This window comes from Motacilla alba, chromosome 18 (genome assembly GCF_015832195.1).
Source record: "Motacilla alba alba isolate MOTALB_02 chromosome 18, Motacilla_alba_V1.0_pri, whole genome shotgun sequence".
Lineage (NCBI taxonomy): Eukaryota > Metazoa > Chordata > Aves > Passeriformes > Motacillidae > Motacilla > Motacilla alba.
The window spans coordinates 11,304,526-11,320,347 of record NC_052033.1 but is presented as its reverse complement, the minus strand read 5'-3'; the positions used below and the strand labels follow the sequence as shown (position 1 = coordinate 11,320,347).

Here is a 15,822-nt window from a genome sequence, read left to right as displayed (position 1 = left end):
TGGCCTAATCCTCATGAATTTGCATCAGGGTAATTTTATGTGCCCACAGCCTAAAATTAAAACACCTTAAAGGAGGTGGTGGGTTTTTTTTGATATAAAATTAAGAAGCTTGGAGTCTGTGGATATGGCTCAGAATAATTTGTATTTGCATGATGTGTCCAAGCCAAGAGTTATTGTGGCCATATCAGCCTGGGCTTGAGGTGATTGGGTTTGTGATTGATGGGCAGTGGGGATGAGCTGCAGTCACTTCTTACAGGGCTGAGTTATCTCTGAGCTTATCACGCAACAGGCTTGGGGTGGCTCTGCTCCCTGAGCTCTGCAGGCTGGGTTGGGATCCCCCTGGGATCCTGCCCTGGGATCCTGCTGGGATCCTGCCCTGGGATCCTGCCCTGGCACTGCTGAATGCTGCCCTGGGATCCTGCCCTGGGATCCTGCTGGGTCCTGCCCTGGGATCCTGCCCTGGAATCCTGCCGGGATCCTGCCCTGGCATTGCTGGGTGCTGCCCTGGCACTGCTGGGTGCTGCCCTGGGATCCTGCCCTGGGATCCTGCCCTGGGATCCTGCTGGGTCCTGCCCTGGGATCCTGCCCTGGGGTCCTGCCCTGGGATCCTGCCCTGGGATCCTGCCCTGGGATCCTGCTGGGTCCTGCCCTGGGATCCTGCTGGGTCCTGCCCTGGGATCCTGCCCTGGGATCCTGCCCTGGGGTCCTGCTGGGTCCTGCCCTGGGATCCTGCCCTGGGATCCTGCTGGGTCCTGCCCTGGGATCCTGCCCTGGGATCCTGCCCTGGGATCCTGCCCTGGGATCCTGCTGGGTCCTGCCCTGGGATCCTGCTGGGTCCTGCCCTGGGATCCTGCCCTGGGGTCCTGCTGGGTCCTGTCCGGAGATGTTTCTTGTGGAAGTGTGCAAACCCAGCAGTGTTGGTGTGCAGCTCTGGGTTGTCTGTCCTTTGATGTGCCTCCACAGCCGGTGTCAGTGCAGGATCTGTCTCCCTTTGATGCAAGAGCAGAGCTGTGCTTCAGTCAGAACTGGAGTGAAGTCAGGGTGCCTTGCAGGGCCGGGTTACTAATCACCGTTTTGGATGAACCAAAGAACAAAGTATTTTTGTTTGTGAGTGAAGCCTGCAGTTTTTCACTAGAACAGCTTCCCCCTCAGCAGGCCTGGAAGCAGGCCAGCCTGGCAGCACATGGAGACAAACCCTGGCAGAAGCCTGTAGTAATGCAGTTAGGGAAGGGAAATCGGTGACTACAGAACAAGTGGCAGTGACAATCCTCTTGCAGAGCTCTGCTGTGCCTCTGGATCAGCCCTGCCTGCAGCAGGCAGTGCCCTCTCCCTGCCAGGGATGTTTGGGACTGTGCTGGATGAGTCAGCCTACAAAGCAGATCCTCTTGGAGCTTCCCAGAGACTTCCCTCCATGGACAAAATGAGGGATTCTCCCCCACCTGCCTGTTTTATCAGCAAGTCTTTATATATGGACTTTCCTCCAAATCTGTGTTGAGATCTTGTTAAATATCCTCTGGGAATCCAAATGGGTTTATATCAAAAAGATGCTTCCTCTCATCTCTGTGCTCTTTGATTTCTTTAGGAAACTCTACAAGATAAGAGTTTGATTTGAAAAGTCTGGCTTCCCATTAGAGATGCTGGATGGGCTCTTCCCCAAAGTGTTTGTTCCTGGTTCTGTTTGTTTATTATTATTCCACCAACGTGCCCAGCACAGAGCTCAGCCTGGATTTCCTCTGCATTCCTTTGGAAACTGATGTCATTCTCCTGCTTTCCCCTCTCCTGGTACCCAGGTGGTTTCAGAGGGATTTTACAATCTACAGGTGATGCTCAGTGTTTCAGTACTTGAGATAACTCAGTTTCTACTTTCTGGTTCCTGGAGATGGGATGGGGTGTGGGAACTGGGGGGTCTCCCTGTGTCACCCACAGTGCTGCACCAGCTCTGGGCTTCTCAGCTTGCTGAAATTGTCTGGTCCCATCTTGGATTTTCCTCCTTTTTTTTTGGTCTTTTTGGCCATGTTCCTGTTCGTTGCTTAGATGCTCCAAGGTGTTCAGGAGATTTTAAAAGTAAAATATAACGGGGCTGCTTTGCTGTGTGCACCACATGTTCATCCTGGCTGTGAATTTTTGACATATATGTGCCTGTTTTATGTGTCTGGGCCCCACTTTGTTCCAGACACTCTCAGGAACACGTTGCATCGAACTGGCAGCTGCCTCATGCGAAGTGGAACATGAATTAATTCAATTTTATGCTCTTCACTTAAAAGAAAACTTATTCCAGGATTTTTAGTGCTCGTCTTTAACAGGTCTTCAAGCATCTGACAAGCAGCTCTGTCTGGGGTGGTTTTACCCTTTCTGTTGTGGCTGAGGCTCCCATGGAAGAGCAGGGATGCTGATCCAGGATGGAGCAGCAGGGATGGGTTTGTGCACACAGCCAGCAGAGCTGCTGTGGAACCTGCCCACCCCTGCCCTGAAGCTGCTGCTGTCATTCCTCTTGGGATTTAGTCGCTTACTTCTTTGTGAGGCTTCTTGTAGTGGAGTTTTTCCAATGTGGGCATTGTTCCAAACCCCCTCTCTTGGAATAATTAGCTTGCTTTGATTCCTTTTAATTAAATCATGTGGAGTAGGCTGGCTGTGTGCATGGCAAAGTCCCAGGTTTAGCATCTTCTCTGCTTTTGGAACTGGGATGCAGATCTGCTCCAAGAGGCAGCTGCACCCTGGGCTGCTCCTTGGGCTTTGGATTAGGAAGAAGCATTGCTGAGGATGAGGGAAAGCTGCATCTCAGAGTTTGGGATCCACCCTGGGGAGGCTTTGCTGACAGCCCAGGATCTGGAGGTGGTGGGTTCTGCACCAGGAAATCCCACCCAGCCCTGCTCTGAGGTTCCACAGGGCAGGAAACCTTCCAGTGCCAGGGGTTGTCCATGTCCTGCAGGTATGGAGTCACGGAATTGGCCTGGAGGGGACCTTACAGACCAGCCAGAGCAGCAGTTCAGGGGGCAGCAGTGGAACCCCAAACACTGCAGCTGAATTGCCTCTGTTTCTTTTCTCTTACTCACCACACGCAGTGCCTTGTGTGTGCCACTTGCATTGGGATTCTTTGTCACCCAGAAGCTGTTTAAAAAAAAAAACCAATCTCCAGCCAAATAAAGCTTTTATATCTCATTATGGATTCTGGGTAGGAGCATCCTTCTTCTGCAGGGAGGTGTAAAAGGCAGTTTCAGTATAAAATACTGAATGTTGGAGTAGCTTCTTCTGTGGATAAATTTGGAACACAGTCAGTAAGGTATCTTAGGGATAAAAGGGGAGTGACTTCAGGATTTGTTCTGCTGAATGAGAAGAGGATGGATGATGTTACAGCTTGTGAGGAGCAGAGGCTCCGGATGCCAGCAGAGACATTTGTCATGCATTTTTCATACACTTTGTACCCTCTGGGCCAGGGGCTTTGCTGTGGGATCACACACGCTGTGGTCTGAGCCTTGTGGAGTTCTTCTGCAACAAAGACTGAGCTCTTGGGCTGCAGGAGAATGAGAGAGGAAGACTTGGATTTTATAGCTTTGATGAGAAAATAGGTTTATCTCGTGTTTTCTTAAGGGGAAAAATCCATCTCCCTGCTGACAGAGCCGTGGGGCTCCAGCAGTGCCTGCTGGGCTGGGCAGTGCCAGTGGTGATGGGAACCTGGCCTGGCTGCCAGAACTTTCCATTGCCACTGAGAGCTGAGCAACATCAGCGACTTCAGAGCCCTGTTCTGTCACCTCTGGCACTCTGCACTCCTTCCTCTTCACGGCACCTGATCCTGAGCTGAGTTTCCTGGACTCAGCAGCTGGCAGCGTGAGCGGAGCCGGGTTTGGGGGGTGGTGAGGAGCCAGTTCTGGTGGCTCAGGTGACAGCCAAGCCCTTTGGCACAGCACGGAGCTGCTGCTCCAGATGCACCCTCCAGGTGAGGGCTGCAGCGTCCTGTCCCTAATGGCACCAGGGAGCTCAGGAAACAGCAGGAAATACCTGCCAGCAGCACCTGAGGGTGGCAGGAGGGCAGCCTGGTGTTCAGGGCAATGGCTCATAAAAACAGGAGAAACAGCCCCAAGTCTGGGCTGTGCCTGTGGCACCTCCAGGAGCTGCTGAGGTGAAGCCCCACGGAGCTCTCGGGTGCTGGGTGGGCTCTGTTACCTTTTGCCCTCCTTAGTGCTGGAAAGCTCCTGCTTGGAGCTGGAGGGGAAGGAATCAGCACCTTGACAGGGAAAGGAGAGGAATTACGATGAGAGGAAAGAAAAAGACAAAAAAGGCACCACCTGGGCTGGTGTGTTACTCACATACCTGGCTCTTGTCATAGCTAGAACTCCCACCCGAGTCCTGAGCTGGCACTAGGGCTCAGACTGTGCTTATTCACAGCTCCCTCCCCTCCTTTCCATCCCCTCCTCCTCGTGTTTCTCCAGACCCAAATGATCTGTTTGCAGTTTGGAAATTGAGACCTACAGACTTTCGTTTTGGAGTCTGAATCCACCTCCATTAAGCGCGAGCTGTGTTTAATATTGATGCTCCGGGGACGTGAGCAGGGATGGAATGAGCCTGTTCTCCTGAGGGGAAAAAACCCTGAAATTCCCCAGCGCTCTGGTTTGGGTGGCTGCTGAAGCTGCCAGCAGCCAGGCTGGGATTTAAGGGGCACATTTTTGCAAATCAGTGTCTTCATCACTACTCTGAGTGCAGAGAGGAGGAGGTGGGGGCTCCGTGGGAAGATTAATGCAGCCTCTTGGCTTTCCTGAGTGCTGAGGTTCCCAGGAAGGATGAGGGTGTCACATCACTGCCTCTTGCTTCATATTTTTCCTCCTTTTGCTTGCTTTTCTTGGGTGTTGCCATCATTAAATGCTGCCATTCATTGTTCCCTGTCCCCTGCTGGCTGGAGACTCTGACTGTTAATTGAGCAGCACTGTATCTGCTCTTCAGGCTTCTCAGATAAACAATTTAAGTCCTTCATCCTCTTTTCCTGTGACATTTTAAGATTTTCTCATCTTTGGCTGTCACAGAGAAAAACCTAAAAAGCCCCAAACTTCTGCAGCCTTGGTTTGGTTTATAAACGGGCTCCCAATGGCAGCTCTTGGGGAGGCGTGTTTATCCTGCTCTTAAACTTGGGTCTTTGTTTCACTACATCAGATTGAAGGTTTTTATTGTGATTCTGGGGTTTCAGTCTCTGCAGCTCTGGAGAAGACAGAAAGAGCCTGGCTTTTGTCTTTCAAAGGACAGTTGAAAGACTTTCTGTTATTATTTGGCCTTACTTCAAAAAAATGCACTTTTGAGCGTGACAAACCAGCTCCTACCTGGGTGTGTGAACTCAGCCAAGTTCAAAGGGGTTTGAAGCACTGGGGTTTTTGCCAGTTTGATTTTTCCTCCATCCTCCAACGTGCCCTGAGTTCGGTGCTCTCAGGAACGGTAACAGGGGGTCCACAGGCACAGCTGGGGGATGCATCTGTTGATCCCAAGGCAAAGGGCAGTTTCCAAGGGCTCTCCATCACTTTTCCCCCTTCCTACCCAACTGTTTGAATGTCAAATTCCTGCGCCTTTTGTGTCCTTTTGTCTTGAGAATGGTGTCGACCTATACAATATTTTCTCTTCAAGAGAGGGAATTTGTTCAGTTGGAGGTGTAGATAGTCTGGGTTGGAGGATTAAGTCAGGGGTTACTTGTGAGACTGGCTAATGTTGAAACAGATTTCACCTTCCTAAGGCTTTTTGAATATTAATAATTGAAAAGTGAGTGAGCTGGTGGGAGCTGGGAGCTGTGCTGGGCTCCCTCCAGCCTGTGCTGTTGGTGAGTGTGTGGTCCCACACAGCAGCAGACACACTTTGTTTATCCAGCCCACTGCCAATGTTGTGTTTCCTTTCCCAGCTCCTCTCCACGCTGCTCCTGGCGCCTGGAGGGGGTACCTGCACCAGAGGCTGGACAGAGTTAAAGAATAAAGGAGGGATTTATTAAAAGGCCTCAAAGGATCCACCTTGAGCAGTGCAACAGCCCAGCCAGGGCTGCACCCAAGATGGATGATGGGTCATGAGTTTTCACCCTTTTATGAGTTCTGGTCCGTTTCCACGCTGGGGTTCAGTGTCCCCTTGCAGCTCCAGGGGATGCAGTGCCACCCTCCCAGGTTGCTCTCCTTCACCCCCTGTTGTTGGCACTTTTTGGGGCTGAAGCTGCAGCGGCGTCCTTGGTTGTGGGGCTGGGAAAGGATTGTTCTGTGGGGCTGAGCTGGGAGGAGAGCTGCTGGCACTTCCTGTGGGGCTCAGAGTTATTCACCAGTGCAGGGCAGAGCCTGGGAAATGTAACAGCTAAACTACAGGCAGCAGCAGCAGGGCTGTGAGCAGTGACCGTGTCCCTGCTGTCCCAGGCCAGGTACAAGCAGAGCCTGGACCCCACGGTGGACGAGGTGAAGAAGCTGTGCACGTCGCTGCGCCGCAACGCCAAGGAGGAGCGTGTGCTGTTCCACTACAACGGGCACGGCGTGCCCCGGCCCACGGTCAACGGCGAGATCTGGGTCTTCAACAAGGTGGGTGTGGGCTGGCACAGCCCCTGCAGCCTGCTGGGGAGCGCAGCAGCTCTCAGTCAGACTGCTGTGGGCTGCAGGGACCCTAAAGCCCCTCCAGTGCCACCCCTGCCACGGCAGGGACGCCTCCCGCTGGCCCAGGTGTCCAAGCACAATGTCCATCCTGGCCTTGGGCACTGCCAGGGATCCAGGGGCAGCCACAGCAGATCTGGGCACCTGTGCCAGGACTCAGTTTCTTCATGAAGGGGAAGCCCATTCTATATTTACATTGTTTATATTTAGAAATATGAGTTATTGGGGGGTGTTCATTAAGATGGAACAAGAGATGGAGCAAGAGATGGAACAAGATCCTTCTTATTTCCAGAAAGGGAGCTGTGGCACCTCACTCTGTTGAGGGCAGCTTTGTTGGCTTTAATTGTAATTAAAAAGTTGCACAGAAGCTAAAGCTGTAATGAATTTATGGGGAATTTTAGGAGGTACCATGTTAAACTTCATTGGTTAGCAATACAGTGAAACTCAGTTTATTGCTTGCTAAGGGCAGTTGTGTATGTCTGTCAAATTTTCTCCTTCTAGATGTGTTTACAAATTTTCTTCACAGATTCTTATGGGACAGATTCCTTGGGTTTGCAGGTATTGTTGTATCAGTAAGGAGTCATGTTCTAGTTTAGTTGCTGTCTCCTGAGCAAATCTCAACGTGGCTTCGAAAGGAGAAGAAAAATCAACGTGCCCCAACTCCAGCCATGTTTATTCTGACATTTTGAGGAGCTTCTCTGCAAATTTTAAATACCTCTGGGTTGTTCTCTAAACAGCTGGGGATGGAATGTGTTCACCAGCAGTTTCCAGTTGAGCTGTGCTAGTGGAAGGGGCACAGAGGGATGGTGGGAGCAGTGCTGGAGCAGGGACTTCTCCTCCGCACCCAAGCCAGGGAACAAACTGTGTGTCCAGCCCAGCGTGGCAGCAGCACCAAAGCATCACCCTTTCACTGTGCTTTAACACCCCTTCCTGCTTCAAACTGCCTCATTTACATATCATTAGCAAATCTGATGTTTTATGTGACCCCCACAGTAGAGTTGGAACATAAAATTCTTCTGCTTGGAAATACCACAGTATTAATCAGAGCTATAATCTGATCTTAGCTGGAGCAAGGTGCCTTGGAAACATAAAGGTAAAACAATGCCTGCCCATAAAACGTCGTTGATGAGATGTGTCAGAGCAGGTTTTTATGTGGAACTTCCTGGGCCTGGGATGTGCCTCACCTGAGGGGTGACCTGAAGAAAGGCTGTGCTGAGGACGGGCTGTTCCTCATCCCACCCCGCAGTGATCTGCAGAGCTCCAGCTCCCTAAAACTTCAGCTGTTATCAACAAATTTCCCTATTAATTTTAATGAAACAACCCGAAGCGTTATAAATGGGCAAAACGGGGTTTGGAAATGCCTTACCCCTCCCTGCCTTACATAACACATGGTTTATGACACCTCCTGTCTTCATCGACGCTGATACGTGTCCTTGAAAATTTGATTTTTGTAAAAAGTTTACTGGTTTTATTACAGCTATTTTAAGTCTCTTGAATTTAAATGAGAGTTATGATCCCATCCATCATCCTGCTGATGTTAATAGGAACATCACAGCTTTTCCCGAGGATTTTTGGGCTGAGCTCAGGGTTGGAGGAAGACCAGGTTGCTCTCTGAACAGGATCCTGCTGGCAGCCACTGGGTGTTTGGTGGTGACTCTTTGCGGGCAGGAATCTGTGGTTTATATTTGCAGCTCACTTGGTTCAGGATTGGCTCCTCAGAGCTGGTTTTAAGTGGCTGATTTTTATCCTCTTGCCTCCAGTTATTTGGGGGCGTTCGTTAAGATGGAAGACAAGGAACAAGATCCTTCTTATTTCCAGAAAGGGAACTGTGGGCACCTCACTCTGTTGAAGGCAGCTTTGTTGGTTTTAATTTTAATGGATAATTTGGAAAGTTGCACAGAAGCTAAAGCTGTAATAAAATTATGAAGCATCTCGTTAGGCTCAGGCGGGGTAGTGCTGATGGGCTGCAGGGGCTTAATTAGCCATCCTGATTTATTGATGGGGTTTTCAGTTTAAGATGTTTGATGTTAAATTAAAGACAGCTGGTTTGCATCCTTTATCGGTGTTGCAGAAATTTGGGATAAAATTGGACTATTAAATGCTGTTTGGAGTTGTTAGCACATATCAGAGCTCCAAATATCTGATACTGAAAACTCTTGGCAAAGTTTTGGGCTGGTTGTTTTTTTTTTTAGAGTTGGGTGTTTCAAATAATGCCAAATAAAATCTGCTTGTTGCTCGTGTTGACTCGGGCTCACATCCTCACTGTTGGCAGACACTGACTGAGATGTGTATTCATCAATAAGTCCAATCTAGGTTTTGTTTTGGGCTTTCAGAGTTGGGTTTTGTGGGTGTGTTTTATTAGCTCACCCAGCTCGGGCCCTGCTCCCTCCCTGGTGACTGCAGTGGTGCTTTCTCCTGCAGAACTACACCCAGTACATCCCCCTGTCCATCTACGACCTGCAGACCTGGATGGGGAGCCCTTCCATCTTCGTCTACGACTGCTCCAACGCCGGCCTGATCGTCAAGTCCTTCAAGCAGTTTGCACTACAGAGGGAGCAGGAGCTGGAGGTGAGAGCTCAGGCTGCTGCCCTTGGCTGAACACAAAGGAAGTTTAAGCTTGCTCTGCTGTGTACGCTGAAAAATGTGTTTAAAGCTGTGTTGGAAGGCAAATTAATTTGCAGATAACTTTGGCGCTCTGATCTTTCTGGTTCAGTTTGCTATCCCATTAAACTTGGAATGATTTTTAATACAAGCACTAATTAAATGTTAATGTTAATAGAGTCAATTTGGGCCCTAATGGTCTTTTCTGCTGAGATGAATGCTGAGGTGAACAAGACGTCATTTTTTTGGTTGCAAAACTCTGGTATCTGGAGCTGTACTTCGATGCAGTTGTGGTTTTGTGCTGTTGAAGTGAATGCGAAAATGTGAAAGACCAAAAAGCTGATGCACACAGGGATAGTCCTGGTGGTTCCAGTTCTGCAGAGTGTGGAATGTGCTCCCAATGAAAAGCTGTCTTTGGTTGCAAATGGAATTAGTAATAAATTCGTTGGAGCAAATCTGAAATGCAGAGTGGAAGGGAAGAAGTTGGAATGTTCTGTGCAGGCTCCCCCCTGCTGCCTGCAGCTCCCAGGGAAAGGACATCTGTGAAGATTCACTCCTCACACTGGGTTAGAGACCCCAAAACTACAAGGAGGGAATATTAATTAATCAGGCGACGGAGTGTCACAAATACAACCTCCAAACAGATGTTAGGTGTCCCTGCCTGTCAGTCCTTTCCTTTGGAATTCCAGTGTTTGGAGATGCTTTAGTGGGGGTTCTTTGGCAGGTGGAAATTCCGATGTGCTGAAGAAGACAGCCTGATAACCTGGGATATGCAGACAATTTCATTATTCCTTCTCTTCCATAAAACAATTCCATATTTTGTAACAATCAGAAACTTCCCACAGTCTGTGGCTTGGGAAGAACATGGAATTGCCAGGCAGGGATCAATAGAATTGGGAGCAGAAACCAGAGAAGGTGGTCTGGATATCCCTCCCCAAGCTTCCCTGTCAGCCTGGGACTTCCCTGGGGTATTTTTGGGGCCTTTCTCCTTTGCTTGTCCATTGCTCTCTTCAGCACTTTGGTTTCTCATTCTGTTCCCCAGCAGGTTGAGCAGGCCTGGCTTCACCTTCCCTTTCCCTTCTTTCCTCCCCAAGTTCCTTTTCCCCTTGGCTGGTGCTGAGCTCCAGAAGGACTTGGAGGCTGCTGAGGGGGGAGCAGCCCCAGGGGACCTCTCTGTGAGGCAGATCCACTGTTCAGTGGAGTTTGTGCAGGAAAACCTCTGCCAGTCCAGCCAAGGGAGGAGGATGAGCACGAGTGACAAAGTCCTTATGTCAACAAACATTCCATTCCATCTTCTCTGGGGTTTGTCATCCTGTGGAATATATGAGGTTCCGTGGGACTGCTGCTCCTGCAGCACAGCTTAACACTGCCAGTTAATTTGGTTATGAAAATACTTCCAGGGTTACGTGTCTGCTTTTCATTCTGCCCTTAGATTTCATTAACTGCTGGTGCCTGACTGAGGCTCCTGCTCGTGGGGAATGGAAAGCAGAGCCCTGCTAACAGACAGAGCAGAGTGCTCACGGCGTCACGAGAGCGTGGAGGGGAATTCATTTGGAAAATTATAAATTATCCAATTGTTCAAATTCATGAAGAGTGAAGCAAACCTGCAACTCATGCTCCAGAGGGGCTGCCAGAGTGATCAGGATAATTGTTCCCCATTTCCCTGCGAGCAGATCACAGGAGTTTGCTCTTCCTTTAATCTGCCAGAGGGATTCTCACCTCCTGATTCTAATGAAAAAAAAAATGCAAAATGTTGGAAAGAAACTTTGGTGGCTGAAGTTCACTTTGTTTACCTGGTTCAGAAAGATGCTGGGAACATAATTTATGTTTTCACTCCCTGAATTATTAGTCTCCAAGATCATATCCTTAGTCAGAATCTTAAATAGGAGAATCCCTGTGCTTTTGGAAAATGGGAATGTTGGTCTGTAGGGCATTTTTACTTTGTAGACTGAGGTTTGGGCTTCGGGGAATTTCTGGCCTGACTCTGGACTTATTTGAGGGCTGTTAATGAGATGTGAGCTGAAGCTGTGCTGGTGCTGCCACCCTGGCAGCTCTCCCTGGGATGTTTGCTGACCTCCCCTGACTCCCCCCTGGGGAATTGCCTTGTTCTCCACAGGTTGCTGCCATTAACCCCAACCACCCCCTTGCCCAGATGCCTCTGCCCCCCTCCATGAAGAACTGCATCCAGCTGGCAGCCTGTGAGGCCAACGAGCTGCTGCCCATGATCCCAGACCTGCCTGCAGACCTGTTCACCTCCTGCCTCACCACCCCCATCAAGATCGCGCTGCGCTGGTGAGTGAGGCCCCCCTGCCCCTGCTGGGGAGCCCAAAAGCTGCTCCTGACCCACAGCAGCCCTGCAGTATTGAACAGCAGGCTTTGAACTGGCCCCTGGGGACAGAGGCTTATTAATGAGAGCTAGAAAGATGAAAATACTGCTATCTTCTACTTATTGCGTTTTGGTTTCCAGCTCAATATCTGGGTTTGCTCGGATTAAAGGGGTTACTGATTTGGGAATTAAATATCTGCTTCCTCAGAGAGCAGCAATGGTACCTAGTGCAATACAGCTCTCTGCAAACTGTCCTTTGCACAAATCACATTCCAAATATTGCAGTTGCTGTAAATAATGCAGTAGCTCTAAACAGTGCTGGAGTGAGAGGAAGGGAGTGATAAACCAGGGAAAGATGTTCTGGACTGACAGCCCAAGTTAATTAGGCAGGAAGTTAGAAAAGGCTGCTCCAGAGAGCAGGAGCTTTCCAAGAGCAGTGTTTTAGCCAGCACCAGGGACCTGAGTGTGGAGCCCCCAGGGCTCAGAGGCTCCTCCAGCTGCTCCTCTCGAGTTTGTGCCTTGTCCAGAATGGAAAAACTTCAGGGCATTTGCTAGGCAGGGTTTGAACAGGCAGAAGCCCACGGACACTGCAGGTGCTGGTGAGAAATTGCCACCAAGGCTCCAAGAGTTACTCACTGCCCTTTGGGGATATTTGTAATAAATCACAATTCTTTAAACTCTTTGTTTCACATTAGCAGCAAACTGAGCGAGTTCCCATGGCCAGGCTCTGGTTTGGGTCTGTGAAGTTCTGTAGGAGAGGTCTTTTGGTGGATTTTGTTTGTTAGATATGCTAAGAAAGGTTGTTTTGGGATACTGTGATCTGTTCAGGAATTTCCTGCTCCTCATCTCCATGGGAACGGGGCTGAGGGGCTGAGCAGGGCAGGTTCTCCACAGGCTGCACCTGCACGAGCACGGGAGATTCTCTGAGCTGTGTCTCAGGGCGTTTGACAGGAAAGGTGTTTGTAAAGCTGCTCAGGGGAAGGGTTTAAATTTTAAATCGGCTGGCTGATGCTGGAAGGTGCCAAGGGAGCTCCTGGGTAGTGAAGAATTTCCTCCCACTTCTGATGCAGTGATTGTGTGGTGCTCACTGCACTCTCAGGAATTTTGTGCTCTGATGAAGGTTATGCTCCTTTTGTGTTCCCACCTGGCTGGCATTGCAGCTGTGGTTTTATCCATGCAGTCCTGTAAATAATAATAAGTGCTGCTGTGGGTCATTGGTTTTACTGATGCTAAACACAACAAATGCAAAACCAGACCCTCTGCTGCATTCTGAGAGTTTGATCCAAGCTGTGTTGATGTCCTAAAGCTGTTAACCAAAAATCAGCACAGAGACCTTTGCCACTAAAAGTTCCCTTTTCCTTCATCTCGGCCCTTTTCCTGAAGCCGACCCAGAACCCTGTGGAACTGCTTTTGGAATACAGCGTTTGTGCAGTTCCAGACTGGCACTCTAATGAGGTTTCATACAGGGAATTTATGGGCAAATGGAAGCTCGGATAAACATTTATCCCTCCCGTGTTGTTCTCTGGAGCAAAGTCACTGAAGGACAAAACCCCTCATCAGCCGGGGCTGCAGCTGCAGCCGCTTCTGTCTCCTTCCAGGGGCAGTGAAATGATGCTGGGGAGAGAAGCACAGCTCAGCCAAGCCCTCGGGATGCGGGGCAGGGAGCTCCCGGTGCCAGGCCGCACTTCCAGGAGCCTGGAGCGTGCCTTGGCTGTGTGGTGCTGGCTGTCCTCGTGTGTGGTGGCTGCTGGAGCTGACGTGTTGCAGACAGATCTGTGGCTATATAAAGCTGCGGGTGAGGCAGCCTGGGAGCTAAGCTGAGGGATTGTTAATCCTGACGGATCTGGCTGTCGGGGAGGGTTTGGAGCCCTGCTTTACGCACATCCCGGTGCCTCACAGGCTCCGGAGCACCGGCAGCTCCCCCGGAGGCTGAGCTCAGGGCTGACTCATGTGCCTGCCCTGCCATCACTCCCGGGAGCTGCAAACGAGCTGCAGCCACACTGAGCTGGCTTCAGGGCCTGGGGGCTGTGGAGTGCTGTCCATACCGAGGGATAGGGATCCTGGCAAGGGCTGGAAACCCTGAACAGCAAGGAGCAGAAGGCTGGGGAGCTGCTCAGCCCGGGGAGTTTGGGATGTGCACTTTGCCCTCCAGAAGGCACAGCCAGCATGGGAAGGGAGCCAGAGAGGACCAGAGCTGTGCCTGCTGCTGCTCTGTTTAAGGTGTTTTGTGGGGTTTTCCCTAATGTATTTATTTTGCATTTCTGCTGGAGATTTTGGGGTTAACTCAGCCAATCCTCTGTCCCACATTGGTTTATGCAAACTGTGCTGGGTTTCAAAATATTCCCGTGACACTGAGCACCATTTCCTGCATTTCTGGGTTTGGGCTGGGAGGGACCTGAAAGCACATCCCGTGCCACCCCCTGCCACAGGCAGGGACACCTCCCACTGTCCCAGGGGGCTCCAAGCCCTGTCCAACCTGGTCTTTGAGGTTTTCCCTTTATCTTCTCTAATCTGGGACTGTCAGCACCTTGCACTGCCCCGGGGTGCTCCAAGCTCTGACCAGGCTGGCCTGGGACACTGTCAGGGCCACGCTGCTTTGGAGGCAGCAGATGTCACCCTGCAGAGCTGTGCTGCTCTCGTGTCCTTCCAGGCACCAACTGAAGGGTTAAACTCTCCAGCCTCCTGCCAGGGTCCTGCTTCTGCCAGCCTGAGTCTGCCTGGGGCTGTTTAGGAGGGAATTTCCCTGCATGGCTCTGTAATGCTCTGTCATAAGAATTTTATATTTCAGCAGATTGCACAGGGATCCCACTGCAGGTTCCTGGGATGTTTATGGCTTCTCCTTCTGCTGGATGACGCACGCAGCAGGAGAGCAGCCTGGGGACCATGAGCTTTCCAGAGCCTGTCCCAGTCCTGGGCTCCAGTGGATGCCCCTCAGGCAGGGGATGCCACAGGGGAGCTGCAGCAGTGCTCAGGATCTCAGAAACGAGCTCTGCATGCCTTGTTTTTCATAATTGTTCTCCCCTTGATGTGGGGAAAAGCCCTTTGGACATGGATAGTGTGGTGAGGGGAGATGGGCAGCTGAGCCCTTGGTGTCCCCAGAGTCAGGGCAAGTGTCAGCTGAGGTGCACTGAGGGTAAATTCCTCCTCAGACAGCAGTGAGGGGGTTCCTGAGGTGCTGGGGATGTGGGGCTGTCAGAGGAAGCCATTCCAAGCTGGAATTGCTGTGTTTCCATCCTGGAGCTGCATTCCCACTGCTGCCCTGTGCTCCCAGGAGGGCTGCAGGAGGGGGCAGCTCCCCCCTTCCCACACACGGAGCTTTAGCAGCTCTGGGGCTTTTCCAGGCCCTGCTGACAGGACTGCATTCCCAGGGCTGCTGTTCCTGGAGTAGTGGGGTTTGTAAGGCCGAGGAGGTGCAGTCAGCAGTTTTTTAGGGAAAGAATGAGGTGTCTGAACCTGGCGCGTTCCTCCCGTCCCTCCCTCTGCGTCCCCTGCCCAGGGAAGCCCAGCAAAGGCTGAGCACGGTTCCAGCAGCACAGCCCTCCCTGCTCTGTCCTGCTGCTCCCCAGAGCTGTGCTGGAGGCTGCAGCCCTTTCCCCCCACCACGGTGTGCTGGAACACTTGTCACCCTGACAGGTACAACGGCCGGTTGTGACACCTGGCGATGGAAATGGCCCCAGAATCACGAGGGTGACAAACGGGTGACAAATGCTGAGGGCCTCGTTTGGCTCTGACCAGTTCCCTACCCAAACACCATTTTCAAAGCAGAAAGAAGCAATAAAGAGCCCTCCTCCTGCCTCCTCTCCACAGAGGAGGCCATTAAACACTCCATTAGTGTGCTCTGTTTTACTGTCTCTCCCCAGGTTCTGCATGCAGAAGAGTGTCAGGCTGGTGCCAGGAGTCACGCTGGATTTAATCGAGAAGTAAGTCGAGTTTGATCTGTATTGCTGTGTCCTGGGAGGGCTCAGGAGAGCAGCAGTCTGGCTGTGAGTGTAAATTCTTGCCAGGAAGGTGTTCCCAGAGCTCCTGGTGTTCAGTGAGGGGCTGCCAGTGGCACCTGATCAGTGACGGGGTGAGATCACAGCAGCTCCCATTTCCTGTGCCATTTTTGCACGTTTGCAATCAGCCGAGGTTCAGAAAGCCTCTCAGTGCTGCCAGCCCTTCCACAGAGGTGTGTTGGGTTAGCCAGCTTCATCAGCAGTGTTGAGGGTTTTAATTGTCTTCATTTTATATGGGAAAAATGGATTGTCTCCTCTCAGCTGGGGAGAGCGAGTGATAAATGGCATAAAGCTGCTTTCAGGGGCA

The 15,822-nt window shown here is 51.0% G+C and overlaps 1 protein-coding gene across 2 annotated transcripts in view; it reads left to right on the top strand.

The window, feature by feature from the left end:
• RPTOR (regulatory associated protein of MTOR complex 1) overlaps window positions 1-15,822 on the top strand; it is a 105,758-nt gene that overhangs the window by 21,582 nt on the left and 68,354 nt on the right. For both annotated transcript variants that reach the window (XM_038157185.1, XM_038157186.1), the window contains exons 4-7: window positions 6,366-6,524; window positions 9,015-9,161; window positions 11,311-11,486; window positions 15,381-15,440. In XM_038157185.1, the coding sequence (XP_038013113.1) occupies window positions 6,366-6,524; window positions 9,015-9,161; window positions 11,311-11,486; window positions 15,381-15,440 (542 nt within the window). The remainder of the gene's footprint in view (window positions 1-6,365; window positions 6,525-9,014; window positions 9,162-11,310; window positions 11,487-15,380; window positions 15,441-15,822) is intronic.